The sequence below is a fragment of the Carassius auratus genome, chromosome 24 (genome assembly GCF_003368295.1).
Source record: "Carassius auratus strain Wakin chromosome 24, ASM336829v1, whole genome shotgun sequence".
In the NCBI taxonomy this organism is placed as follows: Eukaryota; Metazoa; Chordata; class Actinopteri; order Cypriniformes; family Cyprinidae; genus Carassius; species Carassius auratus.
Window position 1 is genome coordinate 15,752,119 of NC_039266.1, and position 22,263 is coordinate 15,774,381.

At 36.6% G+C, this 22,263-nt stretch overlaps 1 protein-coding gene across 1 annotated transcript; it reads left to right on the top strand.

The window, feature by feature from the left end:
* The first annotated feature begins 374 nt into the window (after positions 1 to 374).
* Positions 375 to 15,980, top strand: LOC113042398 (kelch-like protein 24). Its single transcript, XM_026201251.1, has 7 exons — positions 375 to 576; positions 1,575 to 2,556; positions 4,306 to 4,490; positions 6,299 to 6,417; positions 9,886 to 10,074; positions 12,568 to 12,756; positions 13,685 to 15,980. Exons 2-7 carry the CDS (start codon positions 1,637 to 1,639, stop codon positions 13,883 to 13,885), a joined length of 1,803 nt encoding a protein of 600 aa, XP_026057036.1. The 5' UTR covers positions 375 to 576; positions 1,575 to 1,636; the 3' UTR covers positions 13,886 to 15,980.
* Positions 15,981 to 22,263: the final 6,283 nt, after the last annotated feature.

A 22,263-nucleotide genomic window follows, 5' to 3' on the forward strand; every position in this document is an offset into this window, starting at 1 on the left:
GACAATACCATTTGCGCAGTAGACTACAATAACAAAATACGTCAGTGGAAAATCATGTGTGGGTGATTATTAGGGATGAGATTACATTTGTGATTGTTTACTAAAATATGCATTTACTGTTTCATTAATTCAGGTATGTTAATGTGTTTTGTAACATTTATAAATTTCTATGAAACTCTTAAGAGGAAAACAGAACCTCTTTCTGACACGAGATTCATCTCCGCCACTCTTATGGCTGTTGAAACGTTTACAAACAATCTTTGGCCATGTGGCGTTTTTAGAATTCTGGTACTTGTAGTCTCCTGTGCCTCTACCGTCTTTCCTTTAGCCTGCAGTGACGACTACATTTCCCAGAACGTCTGCGTCATCAGCTGATTGCCGCTTGTGTTTTTCGGATGTGATGATGGCAATAAAGGACCCTGCGGACCGTTTTTTTTTTCACCAGACGATCTTTTGGGTACACTGCTGGAATAGAGATGACCTCTGACGGCTAGACGAGCACAGTTTTCCTTGACTGATTTTTACTTTTTAGATATTGAAGAGACTTTCATAACAAACTCTTCACATTTTAAATAGGTAAGTTTATGATTTATATTATGACGTTAATTCTATTCTATTCTATTCTGTTCTATTAAGTAATAATGAATATAAAATATGAGTATGAAACACATCTTTCGTCATTTCATTATAATGTAGCCTATGTATTTACATATCCCGCGCAAATAATGCAAAATATATTATTTGTACACTTTTATCTAAAATTCTTGATATCGAGTTATCTATTGTCAACAGTGAGGCATAACTGCGACACAAAAATTATGGTATGCCCTTTTTGGGATTTTTTACTAAATTTACAGTATGCTTTAAATATGTTTTTAATAACCGTTTATAAGTTAGCGCCATTTGACTTGATAATTTCTTTATGTCATTAGTCGCGATTTAGTGGTATAACAAATATATATGTGATTGATTTGTCAGTCGACACGTGCTGCAGGTCCTGTTTTGAAGTAGATTTTGTTGACGTTCCCTAAATTCTTTGTTTTGATCCACTTGTTGAATACGGAAGTGACTGCTAGAGGGCAGCAGGATCAGAAAAGCACCGTTTAGTGTAAAGGTGTATTTACCTGGGCTTTGAGAGGGCAATGTGAGGCAAACAAAAGGTTGCCAGGTTGTCTTTACAAAGGGTTGATAAAGTACATCAAATTTTAGAAAGTACATTTTTATACTTTTATGTAAAAAAAAAAAAAAAAAAACCTACCTTTATTAAAAAATAGGTTTGATAGGTAATGTGTCACGTTTGGATGTGTCTGGATACCATTTGCTGGATACTGTGTGGTTGTGATTAGGTACTACTTCATGTTTTGTAAATTAAGTCTGATAATCTGCATAAGCTTTAGTTGTTGTTTCAAGGATATTTTAATTTCGTAAGGAATGTTTTTGTATTGTATGTACATTATCACCACTTAAACGTAACAAAAGCTATGACTCAGAATTGTGACTTTTTGTCATTTTATATAATTATAACACGTTCACGAATTTCCCAATTAATATAATGTTTCTCTTTTTAATTTCAGCTGAGGCACCTTTTTTGGCTTTAATTGTTTACAAGTCCTTGGGCCTCATTGGTCTAAAAGCAATGGTACTTATTCTGGGCAGAAGACTGAACCGGGAGGACTCTGGAGTCCGTGAGTCCCCAGCAGTCAAGCGAAAGGTTCTGGAGATGGACAACAAGTCCCTCAGCAATCACGATGTGTTTGATTTCTCCTCCGGCCCGTGCCACTCTGAGAGCATTCTGCAGATGTTTAATGAGTTCCGTGACGGCCGACTCTTCACAGACGTTGTGATCAGTGTGGAGGGTCGTGAGTTCCCGTGTCACCGTGCCGTGTTGTCAGCTTGCAGTAGCTACTTCCGTGCAATGTTCTGCAATGACCACCGGGAGAGCCGTGAGATGTTAGTGGAGATCAACGGCATCCGTGCTGAAGCCATGGACACCTTCCTGCAGTACGTCTACACCGGACGTGCCCGCATCACTACAGATAACGTTCAGTTCCTCTTTGAGACCTCCAGCCTATTCCAGATCGGCACTCTACGTGATGCCTGTGCCAAGTTCTTGGAAGACCAACTCGATCCCTGCAACTGCCTGGGCATCCAGCGTTTTGCCGACGCACACTCTCTCAAGCAACTGGCCAGCCGCTGTCGCTCTTACGCGCTGCAGAGCTTTACCGATGTGGCCCAGCATGAAGAATTCTTGGACTTGCGTAAAGAGGAACTGGAGGAGTACATTGCTAGTGACGAGCTAGTCATTGGAAAGGAGGAGACAGTGTTTGAGGCAGTAATGCGTTGGGTGTACAACGACATGGACCACCGCCGAATCATGCTTCGAGACCTTCTCACCCACGTCCGCCTGCCCCTGCTGCATCCGAATTATTTCGTGCAGACGGTAGAAGGTGACCAGTTGATCCAAAATGCACCAGAGTGCTACCAGCTTCTGCATGAGGCAAGACGCTATCATGTCTTGGGCAATGAGATGATGTCACCCAGAACACGTCCACGCAGGTATTACTGGCATCTTACCATGTTCCCTGATGATGACGGTCTTTATTCAATTTACGAACTAGAAATGTTCACTAATGCAAGCAACAATCTAAGGCTTAGTCTTTAGCAGTTTAAACTACAGAAAGAGGAGAGAGAAGAGTCTTCCAAGCCTTGTCCCGAACTGTTTGACCAATTCACTATCAAAGAGTTTGTTGTCCATGACTTGACTTCAAATTATTCTGAACTTACAGAATCAACCATGGTGGTTTACTAGTCAGTAGTTATCATTAGCTTAGTTGAAATGCATTGTTCCAAGTACTTAAAGATCCCAGATACTTCTGGAACCATTTCAAAAAAAGGCTACAGTTCTAGATTCAGACATCCTCAAACCGCTAAGGCATGATTCAACAAGTGAAGTAACTTGAAGGCTTGTTTTTTTATAGCTTTGCACTCATTAGTTGAGAATAAAAAAAAAAACTGTTGCTTAAATTTATGGAAATGGAAAAATCCAAGCCACATTGTAAGTACAGCGAGACGGAGCAAGAAGAGACAGCCCCTTCAGGCCAGCTGTATTGCAGTGCACTGTGGGAAAATAATGTCTCGGCGGGGCTTGCCCATACAAATTCTTCCTCCACAAACTTCATAACACACAAACACCTGAGTTTCGAAACGCGTTCCTGTTGACCTGATCCTGATTGCGGCATGCACTCTTTGTTTTGTTATGTCTGGAGGAACATGTGAGAAAGTGAGAGAGAGCTGGGCTAGTGGAAAACTGCACACTAGTGTTTTTCTCAGAGCCGAATGTATAGTGACCTGGAATCTGCCTGAGCGTGATTCGCTGAAGGATCTTCCAATGTTACAGGGCTTATTTATTAACAGCCTCATTATAGACTGCTTGCAGACAGGTGTAGCAAAGTCATTAGGATAACTGCTGCCCTAGTCACATGCAACCAGCTAAAAATGGACAAAAGCTTGATACATATTCGTGCAAAACCTCAAAGTGTGCTTTGTTTACAACTACACATACCGTTTTTTTCTCTTTGGTTTGGTGAAAAAGGCACACTCTCAAAACATCTCCTCAGCTTCAAAGGCTCTATGTAAGAGTTTTCAGATGGGTGTCGGTTTACAGTTGGCAGAAGTTCCACCTCTGTTTCCAGGCAGATTTGGGATGGTTCTTAAATTTGAATTATTGGATAGGGCCTGGCAGATCTCCCTTAAGTATTTTCAGGGATTGTGTGGGTGTGGCGCATTTTGACTAATTACATCACGCATGAAAGGCTGATCTGAATTTTCCATGTTTGCATGAATCGACCGTGCGACTGGCTCAATACGTTCTAATCTCTTTCCCCCGGAGAGTGTATTCAAAGTTCAACTCTAACTTTAGCGTATGGGCTCTCCAACCCCCTGATCATTTACACAGAGCACAGTCTTCTAGGCAGATGATTTTCAGGGGAAAATCCGGGGGGAATTAGTTCTGGATGAATTGTGTTTCCATGTGGATTGGTTCTTTGCACACAGAATACACATTGTGCTCCTGGCTCTACTAGACAGTGTTGTTCACTGCTATTCTTAGAAGGGGTTCTAAACTCTTCTCATTTCAGTGTCACTGCAGAGAAAAAAATAGGCCTAAAATGACAAGAAAACAAAATGTAAACAATAAGTTGTGTAGTGCTAGATGTATGACTGAGTGTCCCTCTCAATGTTTCATGACTATTAATGATTTACATTTGTCCATGTGTCAAAGTTTGACATCCTGTCTTGTCCCTGTAGGTCTACTGGATTCTCAGAAGTCATTGTGGTAGTCGGAGGGTGCGAGAGGATGGGGGGTTTCAACCTGCCGTATACCGAATGCTATGATCCTGTAACCGGGGAATGGAAATCCTTAGCCAAACTCCCAGAGTTCACCAAGTCAGAATATGCTGTGTGTGCCCTCAGGAATGACATTCTGGTCTCAGGTAAACATGGATATTTGTAATAACATTTCATGAATGCAAAATTGTTTCGCAGACAGTGGTGGAAAGACGTTTCTTGGTGTTAATGCATTTCCTGTCGAGACATGAAGATTAGGCATGAAATATCAAACACGAGTAGCCTTTTGTTTGAATCTGAGTCAGGAAGATGATTTGCTTCTTGCTAATATTAAGGGGAGGAACATTCTCATTCTAGACAGCATTTGATTTGATAAAATGTTGAAAATCTTGTCAATGCAATATGAGCTATTAATATGTTTGGTCTGACATAGACTATACATTTTGAATGTGTATATTTGCTAATTGTCAGTTTTTAAAGATGCATTAAGATCTAGATGACATTAAAGATAAAAGAAATATAAAGAATTGTAATATTAGGATTGCTTATTGTGAAATGAAAGATTGATTGTGTGATATCTAAGGCTAGCTTTTGTATGCCCTTCATCATTTTTATCCTCTGTCATTAATTTCTTGATTATTGTAGATGACCTAGTTTGATGTTTACCTCTTAGCTGGTTAAGTCTGCAGGGGTTTGTTAGCAGGGCCCCACACTTTACAGAGCAGCTCACTTTGAACAGCAAGCAGATTCAGCAAAAAGACTGTGAGACGTAATTAAAATGGACCAGGAATACCAGTTCTCTCATGAGAAAAGACTGTTAGAGAGAGAGAGAGAGAGAGAGAGTACAAGGGTGGGTGAGGGGGCTGGAATCCTGAGCGATCGGTTTGGTTTGCATTCTGCATGTGCCAAGCGCTCACGTGTTTCCATGAGAACAGTTCTGCTAGTTAACACTTCTCCCTCTCACTGTATCTCTCGTTTCAACCTCCTTTAAGTTCATTCCTTTCCTCACACATCTAGTTTCTTCTTCTTCTTTGAAGTTTGTTCAGTAAGCCAGGACACTTCAGGCTTTTTTAAGGCAGGAAGCATGTATATGTGTCATATTTCTATATATATTGTAGGCATCAAACTCAAGATGTGAGTCAGATATAAATAATGGAAATTGACACAATAGAGAGATGAGTTTCGGGTTGAACAGCTTTGCTGTTCTTTCCACACTGCCGGTGCTTCCTGAAGAACTTGAACAGTTATGAAGATGATTAGCTTTTGTTAGAATTATCACAGAGATGTACATTTGTTAACTGATGCAATCCCAGTCACATGTTTGCTCACTTTTACCACTTACCGAGTCATTCTTTATTATTACAATTTTTTACATTGTGTAGTTATAGTTAGGACACTCAAACTATGAAATAATGGAAAAATGGAAGTATGGGAATTATGTGGTGATCAAATGAATGTTATACAAATCTTATAATTTTAGTTTTTCAGAGTATCTTAGATTATAGCTCTGCTCAGTTTTTCAAACAAATTTGTGAGGTGCATCCTGGGATGCTTTCTTAACCGTAGAATGGCAGACATTTGTTGGCTGATTTTTCTTTACTATCTGTTGGAAAAATAAATGTTAAATAAAAATGAATTAAAATGTATGTTGGTAAATAAAGTTATAAAGTAAATAAATAAGTTCTTAACAGCATATTTCTAGTTTAGAAATTATGTCTCTAATTATGTTGCTTCACCGGGAAGCTTCTCAAAAACTGGTGCAAGATGTCTGCAACTATTGTTTTATTATTCACATATTATTCATGTGTTTATGTGAGATAACAAAGAACAAGGAACATTCACCAAATGTGTAATGGGTCATTTTTTTCATATTTATATTATTGCATAAGTATTATATTAAGTGCATACTGCGGCATAAAATATTGGTTGTGACCAGTTGGTGATGCAATTTCAGGTGGTAGAATCAACAGCAGGGATGTCTGGATGTACAATTCCCAGCTCAACATCTGGATCAGGGTTGCCTCCTTGAACAAGGGCCGTTGGAGACACAAAATGGCAGTTTTGTTGGGAAAGGTGCGTCCAATCACTTAAATCTTTTGTTTTGGAAGCCCACACATCCAATGAAACGAGAGCATTCTGCATAAATGAATATGCCACTTTAAAGTGCTAGCCAAATTTGGCTCATGCTAACATGGACAGGTTGTTGAACTATGAACAAATCCACACAAGGTAGACTACACAGAATGTTTAAAACCAGTTGACTGAAACCAATACACTCCAACATTTTAAGGGTGTTTTTGTTGGCTCAGTTAGTCATGCCACATTAAAGATGATGATTTCTTGTTTTGATGATGGCTATGGTTTACATAACTCTTCCTATGGTTAATATTTCCTACATATAGGAATGTGTGTTGTTGGTTAACCCATATTTAACTTTCAAACATGTTCCACCTTATAATTGATTGCCTGTTTGTCATTTAATGCTCTTTGTGTTGTCCTCAATTTGTCTATCACTTTCAAAGCCTCCATTTTCCCTCTTGGAACCTGTTCCTTGTTTTTATTCAACAATGACATAATTTTTAACCTCTCCCTAGGAGCTGGTTTTCTTACAGTGCAGTTTTTAATAATAAGTAACTGACGTTGAAGTGATCAGACGTGTACAGCCCGTACAATAAAGGAAAGACTCTGCCAAAAGCATTTGGATCTGTATACACATATCTGGCTGTTTTCGAAGAAAAAAACAAATTTACTTCCATAATCCGCTCCAGAGATCTGATTTAATTTAGCAGGGGGTAAAACAGTTCTGTTCTGTTCTGTTCTGTTTGCGAAAGATCTGCTGCATTTTATGTATTCAGTGAGGAACCAACTCAAAGGTTCAATAATTTCTTCTTAAAGTAAAGTCTTCTGAATGGAATGAGCCGAGCCAACAAAAGCTACTTGTGCAATAACTAATTAACATGCACTGTGAGTTATAGCCAGCTGTCTGCATGAACGCCTCTTTCACTTGGTTTGTTTGTTTGATTCTTTGTATTGCAGATTATTCAGATATTTTCCCCTCAGATTCCTGTCTCTGGGTGTCTGCTATAGTCTCTCCAACTCTTTGTGTTTCTGTAAAAAAAAAACTGAATTTGACCCCAGAAGGCATATGGATTGTTTGACTGTGGTTAGATTTATCGCTTAAGAAAGATTCATGACTGATGGATGAAATCTAATCAACTCACAACACCAAGATAAAAAAAAGTTACCACCGGGTTATGCTGCGATTAAAGTAATGTGAGCCGTGCTGGCACTGGTTAGATATACTGTATGTGATTATTGTGTTTGTGTGATACAACATTTCAATGAAAATGACTCACACTTATGCACACAGTGAACTGATAAAGCATGGTTTTTATAGCTATTTTGTTGATATACCATCTTATCAGTCCCAGGGGAGAAAGGACTGTCTCAATAACATCTGAGTCTGAACAAAGAGCTCACCAGAAAGCATATGGCTTTGTTTTTGTGTAAGTGGCGTGTGGCCCCTCTGTGTTCGAGCATGTTCTTGCACCACCACTGGTCAAACCGGTTTTCTTGGTTGTTCCATTAAGCGAAACATGTTTACCTTCTTCTTTATGGAGACACTAACTCTACAGGGTTTTTGTGTTCCACGTGTTTTCATTTGAGAGTTAATGAGAAATTTCCAGAAGTCTCTTTGGGTACTTAGAAACACAAGAGTGATTGAGTATCAACACAGAACTGTTAACACGTTGCACTCAGAAAGCTCATGTTTTTGCAGCGGTTCTGTTTTGGTCACATCTATTGGATGCTGCCAATATTGACTGGTTAATAACCCAGGTCACAGAAATCCCTTCAACTGTAGTTTTCAACTGTCTTAACTGATTTATGCAAAACCTGATTGCTCACATTGACATTCACATTCGCTCTCACCCTGTTACCCCTATTTTGCTCTGCATGTAAACATCTTTACTGGCATCCGGCCAACTCGTGAAAGGGGCATATCTATTTATGTTTTGACATCAAAACAAGAGAAAATCTGAATAGTGTAAACAAGATTTTCGGTCACATTTTATTTAAGTCCAATTTATTTATTTAATTTTTTTTACTTTTGCCACAATAAACTCCTTATTTGCTGCTTATTAATAGTTAGTAAGGTAGTTGTTAAGGTGTTAGGTAGGATTAGGGATGTAGAATATTGTCATGCAGAATATGTGCTTTATAAGTACTAAAAACACTCAATATGATAATAATAATAGGCATGCTATTATGCAAATAGTTAATAAGAATTAGTCTCTATACAAAAGTTTTGACAGGTTTTCTTGCATTTTGGTTTTGTTTCTAATTAGTGCAACTCATGAAGGCTGTAATAAAAATACATTTCATTTTCATAATAATTTTTCATTACATAATATATCTTTTTAATTTATTTAAAATATTTACACTGAAGCAGTACTAATATAAATTGTTATTAGAATTACAACTTGTTTATATCCCCAAAAAGTTTGTAGATGTTAAATGGTACAACCTCATATAATGGTATAACCCCAAGATTAGTTAAGTTTAAAAGAAATGGCAAAGGGTATAAGACCGAGATAAGTTCAGTTTTTTGACATTGTCAAATAGTATAACACCATGTCATGGTATAACCCCAAAATTAGTTCAGTTTTTAAAATTTTACACTGTGTAAACTAAAGATTTTTATTTTATTTTTATTTTATTTTTAAATGAACAACAATATTTGTTTTTATATTAGTGGTTATATATACTACATTGCCCATGGTGGGATGTTGGGAGATGGGATGCTTCACTGGCATTCAAAACCCCTCTCTTTACACTGTTTTATGAACACAATGAATTCATACATACTACTTATTCCACATAATGCTGTACACATTCAGATGCACAGTATTTTGTTGGAAATAGACAAGGAAATTATGACATTGTGTGTGTGTGTGTGTATCTGGTGTGTGTGATTTATTTATTTCCTTATCTTAATCATAGACTTGCCACAAAGTTATTCAAAGTACTCGCCTCTGGTTACTCCAGACAGAGTAAACCAGAAGAGTCTAACTGCTGACACAATCAGAAGTGATGTGTTCTCCTCATGACTATTTATAATGCAAACTCAGTTGGATGTAGAAGTTCCTCTGAATTGCCATTTGTCTACAAGGACAATTCTTGGATTGGGATTGGGATGGTTTAGTCCACTTTACCTAATAAAAAAAAGCATGTATAATCATAGATTTGTTTTGTCACTAATGCAGTGCTAGCCTCTGGGTTTGTGCATGTGCATGTGTCTGTATCAATCCCTTTGTCATTACATCCATTTCAGAATTGCGATATCAAAGGGTAAACAGTAGTTCTTGTTTGGTTAAATCTACATGCCTCATTTTTCCTCCAGATTGTGTCATCCTCAGAAATGTCACGTACAACTCAAAACAGAGAAAAACAGTTTGAACGTACTTCCATTACACAACACTAATATGGTGTTTGAAATGTATTGTGTACGGGCTCCATAACTTAAATTGTGTTCATCTACAGGTGTATGCAGTTGGTGGGTATGACGGTCAGTCAAGACTAAGCAGCGTCGAATGCTACGACTCTTTCTCAAACCGCTGGACGGAGGTGGCACCCATGAAGGAGGCCGTCAGCTCGCCAGCCGTCACCAGCTGTGTCAGCAAGCTGTTTGTGATTGGAGGAGGACCTGATGACAACACATGCTCAGATAAGGTTTGTTGAAGAGTATGACGCATGGTGTTGAGGAGTAGGGTGTCTTTGAAAACCGCCCTGTTAGTTATCTCTGCATGTCATTGTGCATTTACTGCATGCAAACATTACATTTATTTTTGGGTCATGCTACTGGAGGGTGTGACACTTTGTTTTCCAGTGTAGTCATCTTGAGATTTCTCTAAACAGTGCAGTGGACCACAAACCCAGCCACACTAAATAAGAGCTCTGATTATACAGTTTAAATTAAGATATGGGTGATTGTTTTTTTATTTGCTGTTACTTTAATAAATCTTTAATCCTATTAAACTCTGTTAGCTAAGACTAAGAGTAAGAATAAGAATAGTTAAAGAGAGTTCACTCAGAACAATGGGAGGGTTAACTAATTAGCATTATTAAAATCACTGTTATTTTAGTATTCATGTAATACTATTATTGTATTTTTTATTACATTGAATTAGATTTTATTGTTAAATGTTCATTTTTTATTTTAGTTGAAATTTAAGTAATTTTATTTATTGGTACTTTTATTATTTTTTATTAGTTTTGTAGTTATTTTAGTTTTATTATTTGTTGTTTTACTATTTCGGTATTTTTATTTCAGTTGATTACCAAGGCAATATTTCTAAATCAGTTTTTTTATTCTATTTTTATTCTATAACTTTATTTTATTTAACGAAAATGATTTTTGATAGATTTAGTTAAAGGGATAGTTCACCCAAAAATGTTGTCATTATTTACTCACCCTCATGTCCTTCAAACCTGAGTTTCATTGATTATGTTGAACAATAAAGAAGTAGGGCTGTCAGATTAACATGTTAACTTAATTAGTAATGAAAAAATAACGCGATTTAAAATATTGTAACAAAGTTAACGCACTGGCCCTGCCCCCAGACCTGTACATCATCTTAGATTTAATACAGTTGACAAATATTGTTCCATACTTTATGTTAGGCCATTGTAGCCTAGACATTTAACATGATAATAGCTTTAAATGATCTTTTGTGGGCATTTTTACATCCAAATTTAGTTTGCCATTAATTAGATTAATTGCAGCACTCTGAATCGACTGTCAAAGAAGATATTTTGAAGAATGCTGGTAATCAAATCGTCAATCGTCCCAACTGACTTCCATAGGTTTGTTTGTCTACTATGGAAGTCCAACAATACCAATTTGGGACCAACAACTTATTGGTTCTTGAAAAAACTTCTAAATATCTTCTTTTGTGTTCAACACAAAGAAATGTTTACAGTTTTAGAATGACATTAGGGCGACTAAATGATGACAATATTTTCAATTTTGGGTGAACATTTCCTTAAACGCTAACAACAGTTTTATACTCAAACTTAATAACTTATCTATGTACAGTATAGTTGAGGTGAAAAAGAGGTCATTCTATGTTTAAATACGTCAGTTGAGGAATTACAGGAAGCTTAAGTATACAAAGTCCCTACTATGGTAACTATGACATTGTGTGTGACCAAAAAGACATCAATTGCTTAAACTCTGTGTGTGCCAGCTGTTAGATTCTCCCCTTTGTTGCATGATAGGAGCTTGTATACTTTTACACTGTGGTTGGACAAAGTTTTTCCCTTCATCGTGGCCTAACTTTGACTTAACTGAACAATAGATTTGGAGAGAAGTTGAAGGTGCTTTCCGCTGCCCCCTAAAGGAGTTTAACAGTTACGACCATCTGACCTGGATCTGTCAGCCCGCTCTGATACATTCTCCAGGTGTCTCTTTGGAGAGAAACACTCAGCTGCAGATATTTCACTGGATTCCCTTAATGTATTTAGCTGTGCTTCAGTGTCGTGGTTCTGAACTAGTTCACCTTTAATTGCCAAACAAACTTCTTTGGACCCATTATTCTACTGAGGACAGCTTGATGCCATTTTTTTTTATATTTGTTGTGATGGTTGTTTAGGATATTGACGAAAACGGCTTCAGGGAATTCGAAACAGTTGGAGCATTTCCTGCTTCCTTATAAGAAGTTCTTATGTTAGTTATGTCACCTGTCTTAACTCTGATTGGTTAAAGCATATGTGTTGTGTGTAATTTGACTATTACTGTCATGTAGTCAGACGGTTCTTTTGCACAAGTGTCTGCTATTTCCAAAATGTGTGAAGCCCCTGTAATACCACCCCCTCCCGTATCACATACTTCACACAGAGAGGGAGATAAAAATGCATTCAGGCTTTTCTCAGGAGATATCGTGTCTGTGTATGATTTATGTTTCCTTCTTATCAGGACACATGATCGCTGATTTCTGTTTTTTTGTGAGTTCACATTTCCTCAAGGCAGTTTCATATTTGTAAGACCACAAAAAGTCTGTGAAATTGTTATCAACACCCTTGTTTACTAAAACGGCAGAGGGATTGATAGATGTATGTGACTCCAGGAACTGTTTTGCAGCCTGAGGAGATATAACATTGTCCAAGTGGTTTTTATTTTTATTTTATTTTATTATTAACATCAGCTTGTGTTTTTTCCCCCAGGTTCAGTGCTATGACCCAGAGTCTGACTCCTGGTTGCTAAGGGCCAACATCCCCATTGCTAAGCGCTGCATCACAGCGGTATCTTTGAACAATCTCATCTATGTTTCTGGAGGTCTGACCAAATCCATCTACTGCTACGATCCTACTGAAGATTACTGGATGCATGTAGCCCACACATTCAGCAAGCAGGTACTGGCTGTCATAAAATGAAGATTTAACATGCTTTAGAGTGCAAAGTAGATTTACCTCTAGAAGTGTTTTTCTTATTCACTCTTTCAGTAGAGAATTAAAACAATTCTTCAATAAAAAGTTCTAGGAAAGAGAATCGCATTAGAAAAAAAATCTTAACACATATATTTAGATTAATTATTGATATATTTGTAATCTTTAGTTTATGAATTTGATAAATGTGGATATATATGCGATAAATATATATGATTTAACCCTGTATTACTATGTCTTTGGAAGGCGTTTGTCTTTCAAACACATTCAAATCCACTATTTCTTTTGTACTTGTAATGCAGGGATTCTTAAACCTTTTTTTTAAAACCACTTTCACCTAATATATTTACTTTCTTAGTATCCCTGAGATTTTTAAATAAATATTTTAATAATTAAGTACCATGTTTGCATGTTCAGGGTTCTCTGTTGGTTAACGGTGACAAGACATCAGGGTAAAAAAATAAAAGGTTTTTTTTGTGTGTGTGTTTTATTTTGATTGATATTATTTGAAATTTTTATGGTTTAATTAAATATTAGCTTTACGTTGAACTCAGAACTTCAGTTTGGGAAACCTTGTTGTTAATTACAACAAATGTAATATAATTACTTTCTCTTTCTATTTTTATATCAATATAGTACAAGATTATTATTTTTAAATCAGTGTGATTAAACAAGGTAGGTCAACAGTAATCTAAAAGTAATCAAAAAGTAGTCTGATTACATTTACTCAAAATGGATTACGTTACTAACTACAAATTCTGTTATGTAATTTAGAATAAGTAACAGATTATTCTACCCAGCTCACATAAACTTCCTGAACTCATGTGTTGCACTCGCTTGACACACACTTGAGTAAACAGACCAGCATGTTTATGCTCTCGCTCTTGTTTTTCAGGAAAGTTGCGGTATGTCGGTATGTAACGGAAAGATCTTTATCCTGGGTGGCCGTGGTGAAAACGGAGAGGCGTCAGACACCATCCTGTGCTATGACCCGTCCACCGGTATCATCACAGGCGTGGCCGCCATGCCCCGCCCCATTTCCTACCACGGCTGCGTCACCATCCATCGCTACAATGAGAAGTTCTACCATTCATGACATTAAAATGCACACTCACACAGGGACATGGACAAACTGAGCCTTACTAAAGATAGCGTAGCATTGCTATAGATAAGGTGAGTCCCAAACACCTCAGTTCAAAAGCTTTGAGACCAGTCAGTTAAACTGACAGTTACACAATAACCCATTTCAGTGTACAGTATAAACATTCTATCATTCATTCACCCTCACGTCATTACAAACCCGTATGACTTTTCTTCTAAAAAAACAAAAAACAAAAGATGATATTTTAGCCAAAACAAAATTAGACCCCAACTGACTTTCATTGTGAAATTTGTCATCTATCTTCTACCAGCCTGACTGACAGATACTGACTGTGTATGGATTTGCATATTTCCAATCCGTTACCCAAATATTTCTAAACTGATTGACAGTGAATTATAGCTGGTCTCTGATCTCTCATCCTCACTTTGTTGTTCCCGTTTCTTAAGCGCCTTTATTTGTTTCTTCCACTTCATTACTATTATTGCATTGTATTCTAATGTATGGTGTTAGTGTTTTTTTTGAGTGGGTGGGTGAATGGTGTCATTATTTGTGTCTGGTGGATGGAGTGTTCGATTGAGATGGATCCGTGTGTATACTGTATATAAGTGTGTTTGAAAAGATTCAGCTGGATGTGTGTGCGTGATAGACAAGAGAGTATGCAGGAACCGCTTTTTTGTTGAGCTCCCATTTCTAATGGTGAATAGTTCGCAAAAAAAAATCCATCAGGCACCGAAAATTGTTTCTTTTAATATTTCTTTACGTATGCATGTATGTATTTGGGTGATGTTAATTGTATTTAGAAGTAGAAATTGTGGCTATCATGACATTTAACAAAACGTGTTTGCTCTTTTAGTAATGACATCTATATGGAGCATTACTATGTTGATTAACCTCTGCATTATTATGGCGTATCATTTAGCAACATGCTTTTTTGCATATCATATAGAATACAAGCAGTGATGTCTTAGTTTATAGATTACCTGTTTATAAGTGAATCATATTATGTTCTTTCACTTTTTTTAAGTTATTTATTCTTTATAGAAATCCGAAAGCCCCAACCAGGCACTTAAGTCAATATATTGTAGTGTCCCAGATGTAAATATGAATTTGTTGATCCTTCTTCAGGTTTACTGTATCAGTAAGTGTTTGGAACGGTGAAGCATCAGGTCAAATGGCCAGTTCACTTTCTCCGCTTCCATAAAACTCTTCTTTTTTTGTTCTCACAATAATCTGAGCTCAGTATTTGTGTGTACAGTGCAGTGACGTAGCTGCAAAATATTGTTTGTTTGTGCGCTGGGGAATCCAAGAGCAGTGATGTCAACTCTGTTTTCTGCTGTTGGTTAGCAAGATTGTTTAGTGTAGCTGCAAGAACAGAACAATAGAGGATACACATTATTCATTTTACCCTGAGAATTATACTGTGTAACTGCAAGACCCTGCACACATACAATATGCACATAACACCGCATGGCTTTTCTATAACCTTTTTGGTGTGTAGTTTTGTGACCGCACTGTATGTTTGTGTAAATAAATGGTGTGAGTTTGGTATCTATATTGCCTTGTTTTTTCTAATAAATTTCAGTTGCTAAAAGCCATAGACAGACTGAGTGTTTCTGTTTTTTTTATTTTACAAATGTTTCTTTTTGAACGAGTCCTTATACACTTTAGGGTATTGAGATTATGTATATGTGCATGCCACAAATTATTTAACTTGTATGTCAAAAAAACTACAACTCATTATTATGGCAAGGATGCGCCTTTAGTGCTAATTAGTGATGGTTTGGCAGATGAAAGTGCCAACTTAAGAAAATATTACTCAAGTGCATTAAAATAAATTACTATTTTGTGCCTTTTGGGGGAATGATACACATTTGAAAACTTGCCAAAGATGTGTGATTGGTTTTGTCTGTTAAAATCACTACAATATTGTAAAAAAAAAACTGCAAGTCTTTTATGTCATCATTTTATATGTGTGAAACTGTCACACAATTTTTCATGTTCTCAGTACCTGAAATGTATGAGAGCTTTATGTGCTGTACATGCATACGTTTCTTCAATAAAGCTACTTTTAGTACGGGTTTGTACACTATTGTTATTTGTTTTCTTTCTCGAACCTCAAATTTATATTTGCACCAATACACTGAAAAAAGATTTTTTTTTTAACTGTGTAAGTATTGAATTCATCCTGCACTGATACAAACAAGTATAATACCTCTTATAGTGAGGCAAGCTATTATATTTCAAACTGATCAGATTTACAGTTTTCACCTCAAAGGTGATTCCAATCCAATATTCTTATGCTAAACAAGGGAACTAGAATCATATATAAAGACCACAGTATATTGAATAGTTTAGCAATCTCAAAGCAAAACCCTGGCATCACTGTGGTAAGTTTTTCTCAGGTAAACACTACTCATATTTTGTAAGGAACCTTAACCTAAATAGTTAGTACTGTTAAGTTGTCAGGTCATGTGTTTCTTCTGTAGTATTGCCAAAATCCCCCAAGCCCTGGTTTCCATCCAGTGTACTGAGGCATTAATTTGTGTGCTAAGATACTTTGAATAATAACCGTCTACTTACTGACAATAATGCTACGCTAGTCAAACAACAAGCAGGTGAAGGGTTGAATTACAGAGCCACCTGCAGATAAATGCTTCTGTATGTCACTGCACACAGAACCCCACCAAGAGAGGAACTGAATAACTGTCACCACAGGCAACGTGGGAAAATTGATCAACTTGACCTACTAATGTTGAAAATGGTACAATATGGTTTTTTTTCTCTCATGAATGATGATTTGTTTTACTGGAAAAAACTAAAAGAATTCATAGAATTGTGATTTGCAATTCTTTTGTCTCAACAGACATACCTGCCATTCACAGGGTAAACAAAGGAATTATTTCTTTAAAGGGGTCACATGAGCTTTGTAAAAAAACTACAAATTTCAAAAAGGCGGAGCATAGAGAAGAAACAATAATGTATATTGTGTACATTATTTCTTTACACCAAATACACAAAATAATGTTCTTTTTAGCAGCTTCATATGACCCCTTTCAAATAAAACTATCACATCTGGCTACAGGCAAGACTGCTTGAGACGTTTGATGCAGTTCACGTACAACGAGAAAATGTGATATTTGATGTTTGATTTTTTTATTTTATTTTTGCTACTAGTAAAGGAAAGATCACTCAAGGCACATTTAACTCAATGTGTTTTGCTATTTTAGAGAGAAAAGAGAGATCATAATATGACACACATACACAGTATATAGGGAATATAATGGAAATATATGGTGGTATACCCTCATCAGCCCACAGGGGCCACTGTTGAGCTGCAGCACGCTGATGAACTGTCCAGTAGTTTATGTATGTACAGCATCACCTGTGGGGTTTGGAAATCTGTGTTAGGGAATGACAGGAATCTCCCCGCTCTAATGGACTGGCACAGCAGCAGCTACAGCTGCAGAATCCCTCACAGGGATCTCTCTTTACTTCTAATTGAATACAGAGTTTCTGTCCTATGCGTGTTTAGTTTGGCAGCCCAGTCCAGCCACCCTCAAAGCTGTGTCATTTTTCATCCTTTATTCTGCACTGACACGCATGTAATGCGGTCTGAAATGCATGAAGAAGGTAGAGGGTGGGAGAGGAGGGAGATATACATACGCAGCGAAAGAAACACGTGTCTTCATGCTTGTCCACACATGCGTGTTTAATGTGATGCCCTAACCAAGCTCCTGCACATCTAAACATGTTTCATGTTTACCCACATTATATGGACTAGTAATACAGTGATTCTAAAGACACATTGCATGCTTCCTGCTCAGTGCTTCTAAAATAAAACTGATGCATACTATTGTACCTCAGATTCACCCTGGTAGCCATTGTTTCTACCAAAGATTCATGGCTGTTTAGCATGGTCCAGTTCGACCCTGCTGGTAAATGTTGTAACTACACCATCCGGCTGCAAAAAGCATCTTTCTCCATTGATGACAAGTTTGCAGCTTAAAAGTAGCTTTGTGTTTTTACTAAATAAACATTTTGAGTTTTGAAAAATTCCATCCATTTGAATGACATATTATAGGCCTAGATTTACGATGTGTTAGTAGAATGGCATATACAGTTTCTATCCATCTGTATATATTATTATATTTTACAGTATATACATACATATTCAGTTTCTTCACATTTCTGGTAAGGTGTGACAATGCTGATATTTCCAGATATGTTTGAGGTGATCTTTCGATTGTCCCTGACAGGAAAAGTGCTGTCAATCATGCCTTGTTTCACAAGATAAGCATCACAACAAGCTAGACCGCTTTAGCTTGTGTCCAGCAATGCTTCCAACATTCATATACACCCTGAGGCTGGGAGTGAGAGAGAGAGAGAGAGAGAGAAAGAGAAACCAAAGAAGCTTCACCCTGCTGAAATATCCATGAGATATTAAACTCAAGAGCTGTTATCCACTGCACTCTCTGTGTGTGTCAGTGTGTCTGAGCACCCTCGAAATGTTCTAAATATATATCATCCAAATGCTTCCTCACTTATCTGCATGATGAGAGATACTACATTATCTGTGCTTTCTCTTTCATCCCTTACTTAGCATGCAGGTGCACGCTTGGGTTCAGTATGCTCTCTGCGCTCTCATTGATGTTTTGCTGGTGTTTTGCAGCAGAGAGCGAGCCGGGGTGATACCCTCATCCTCTGTGTAGTTCTGCTTCTGTCAGTTGTGTTGCTTCTTATGAATGAGATTCAGAGTTGAATGGAAGGCAAAGGGGCTCCACAGTATCCCCCTAAAGAATCCAATTGCGTTCCGGTCACAGATGACTTGAGGAGGAAGCCTGGGCTTGCATGTGCACGGACAGCACAGCCACTGTCCATCCGCAGTGAGTTTGTGAGATGCATCCAAAATCTCTGATTCCTGGGCAATAGAGCCCAGGTGAGAGACAGGGTTGTGCACTGAAAAAAAGCAAACAAACAGTGTTGCAGTATAAAAGTTATTAATGGTATGTTACTTTATTAGGTTTAATTTGGCAATTTTTAACTTACTGCAATACAACTTACTGCAATACATTTTTTTAAAGCAAAATATGTGTTTCCTTAAAATGTACTGTTGAATACTTGATAAGAAGAATATTTTTGGAAAGTCCTTGCATGTTGCATCAAGATTGTTTATATTTTAGTCCTTTTTGTAGTTACTACTATATATATATATAATTAATATATATATATATTATATATTAAAAGATATAAAAAAGTCAAATATTGTGAGTTAAATAATTGTAATATTAAAATATATAACAATTAAAACATAATAAATACTTATTTTAATTCATCAATAATTAAAAATTTTAAAATATAATCATTAATGACAAATGTATAAACCTATAATGCATTTTTTTTTTTTTTTTTATTTGTGTGAATTTATGGCATCCACACCAGCTAGTTTTTTTCTAAAATCTTGATTTTAACAATTACAAAAATATATATAGTAAAATAAAATTAAAAATATATAATCATATAATATTATATAATATTAAAATATTATATTATTATAATTATAATATTATAATTATAATAATATTATAATTTAATATAATAAATAATAATAATAATAATAATAATAATTATTATTATATACACAGTGATTGGAGGGGGCTCCTTTCACTTCTGTGGCCCTTAAAGAGTATATACAGAAATATAATACTATATATATATATATATATATATATATATATATATATATATATATATATATATATATATATATATATATATATATATATATATATATATATATAGTATTATATTTCTGTATATACTCTTTAAGGGCCACAGAAGTGAAAGGAGCTCCCTCAAGACTGTTATGGTGTCAGTCTGATAACCGAGAAGCACAGGGAAGCACAGGTTAGTGGGATAGAGGTCTGTGGAATTAAGAAGACATGAAGACATTATGATGCCATCGAGACATAAGCTCATCTTTATGATAGATAGATAGATAGATAGATAGATAGATAGATAGATAGATAGATAGATAGATAGATAGATAGATAGATAGATAGATAGATAGATAGATAGATAGATAGATAGATAGATAGACAGACAGAAACTAATATAGTATAGATTGGATTAGAAAATGTATATCATTTTTGTGTTGCATTCTATTAATCTCCAATCACTGTGTATTACTTCTATATATCAACATCTAGAACTACAAAATTAAAAACATAGTAAAGCCAACCCAGAAATATGCACACACCTTCAAAATCTCTCAAACACACACACACACACACACACACACACACACACACACACACACACACACACACATGCATACATGCACACAAGTAATACGATGGATTTGCATCTGCTGGATTGCAGCAGAGAACACATCTGCCCGTGGTTTTTGCATCTTGTTTGTACAGTCTGTACGTTTCCACGCTCTTACAGCGCAGGGAATCTAATCTGCTCAGGAGATAAACCCCCTAATAAGCTCTCAAAACAGAATGGCAAACATCTATGCAGAGTTTCACTAATGAAAGCCCAGCTCACCGACCAGCTCCCCCTCCCAGACACAGCACAGAATTTACTAGAATGCTTGTGGACCTTCTTACCAGAAGAAAGTCAGGTGACATAGAGTAGACTTTTTAAAGTGTCGATCAGAATTAAGTACTTATAATGATTGCAAACTGATTGAATCACCCGATGTCATAATGTTCTTCTGTATTAATCTTTCACCTGCCCGAAGTTCGTACCATCAGTTGCCAGTCAAATCACCAAGGTTACCTTAAAAAACATTTGTGTTGATGCTAGAAAATGCAGCACTGATATCATCTTAAGGTATACCTAAAACAATCTTAGTAATGTAATAATGTTTGTATGTGCTGTGTGCAGTATGTAGCTGCAGTATTGGCTGTTTTAGGATTATAAAAATGGTTAAAAGAAACTGCCTCTATCATACTGTACAAGGTTAGGTTAGGATCAGGTCATCACGGACACTGTGTGCTGATGAGACCGCACTGTATGATGTGTGTGTGTGTGTGTGTGATTCACAGGAGATTATCTGATGTTTCCGCACTCCTGATTCTTCTTCCCTCCCTTGCTTTTTCTCTCGTTCTCTCTCCTTTTCAGTATGTGATTAAAATCTGCTAGCAACCATCAAGAGTATAAAAGCCTTTAAAACCCAATCACTGTTCATACACACACACAAAACAGAAGACCTTGGGTTAGCAAATGTTTTATGACTACAGAGTTTTTATCCTGGACTGCACCTCTGCTAAAGTGCTCTGCTCTATGGCCATATGCACATAAAACAACATATAGTTTATTAACCACGGACCTGTTTTCTTGCAAACACTGAAGTACGAGGAAAAGGCTGCAGAATAAAGTGAACTGATTCAATCCATTACCATGTGCTTTTATGAGAAAGACGATAATATCTTGCTGATTGGTGAGTCTGTTTTTCACAGCATTAAAGGGTAGGTACAAATTAAGATATTTCTGATGCAATCCAAGAGCTTTGTGACCCTGCATAGAGAGCAACGCAACTACCACGTTCAAGGTCCAGAAACGTAGTAAAGACATTGTTAAAATAGTCCATGTGCCACCAGTGGTTCAACTTTAATGCTATGAGGCTATGTGAATACTTTTCTGTGTAAAACAATTATTTTATTCAACAATTTGTGTTGAAGACTGACACAGAAGACAATAAATTATTGAATAAAGTCGTTATTTGTGTATCTTAAGTTGTGTTCTGAAAATGACGAAGGTCTTGCAGTTTTGGAACAACATGAGGGTGAGTAAATAATGACAGAATTTTCATTATTACATTAACTATCCCTTTAATACGGTGGCCCGGTAGTGCAAAACACAACAAAATCTACACCACACAAAAAAAAAAAAAAAAAAATTGCTGCAAAACAATGAAATTAGCACAGCACAATGGAAGAAGCAGCAAAACAAATTGCAACACAATGGAAACAAATCGCAACACAACAGAAACAAGCCGCAGAACAACAAACTTAGTCCTATGAGTTGTGTTGTGGCGATTTTGTTGTGTTGTGGACTACTGGACTACAATACTTCAAGGCCTTTTTAGTAATGTTAATTATAATGCTACAAATTATATGTTGATGAAGGAGTACCTAAGCGTTTCTGATATGACTGTGCTTTGACCGTAGACAAAAAATGTAGGCTACCACTGAACGAAAGAGAAGTCTGAGCAATCAAAGGTGTTCGCACATGGACACAAATACTGTACATTCTGAAAGTCAAAATCCCAGCATGCAATCAATTCTCTGACCTCCTTTCTTATCATGCCTTACTTTGGACATATGTTTGGTCCATCCCGACCTTGACTATAATCTGCCGCCCTT

Excerpts from the sequence above, each read along its gene's own strand:
- LOC113042398 (XM_026201251.1), top strand. The coding sequence starts at position 1,637 with ATGGTACTTATTCTGGGCAGAAGACTGAACCGGGAGGACTCTGGAGTC. Across the intron at positions 10,075-12,567 it reads ACAACACATGCTCAGATAAG|GTTCAGTGCTATGACCCAGA; the intron begins GTTTGTTGAAGA and ends TTTTTCCCCCAG. Across the intron at positions 12,757-13,684 it reads CCCACACATTCAGCAAGCAG|GAAAGTTGCGGTATGTCGGT; the intron begins GTACTGGCTGTC and ends CTTGTTTTTCAG.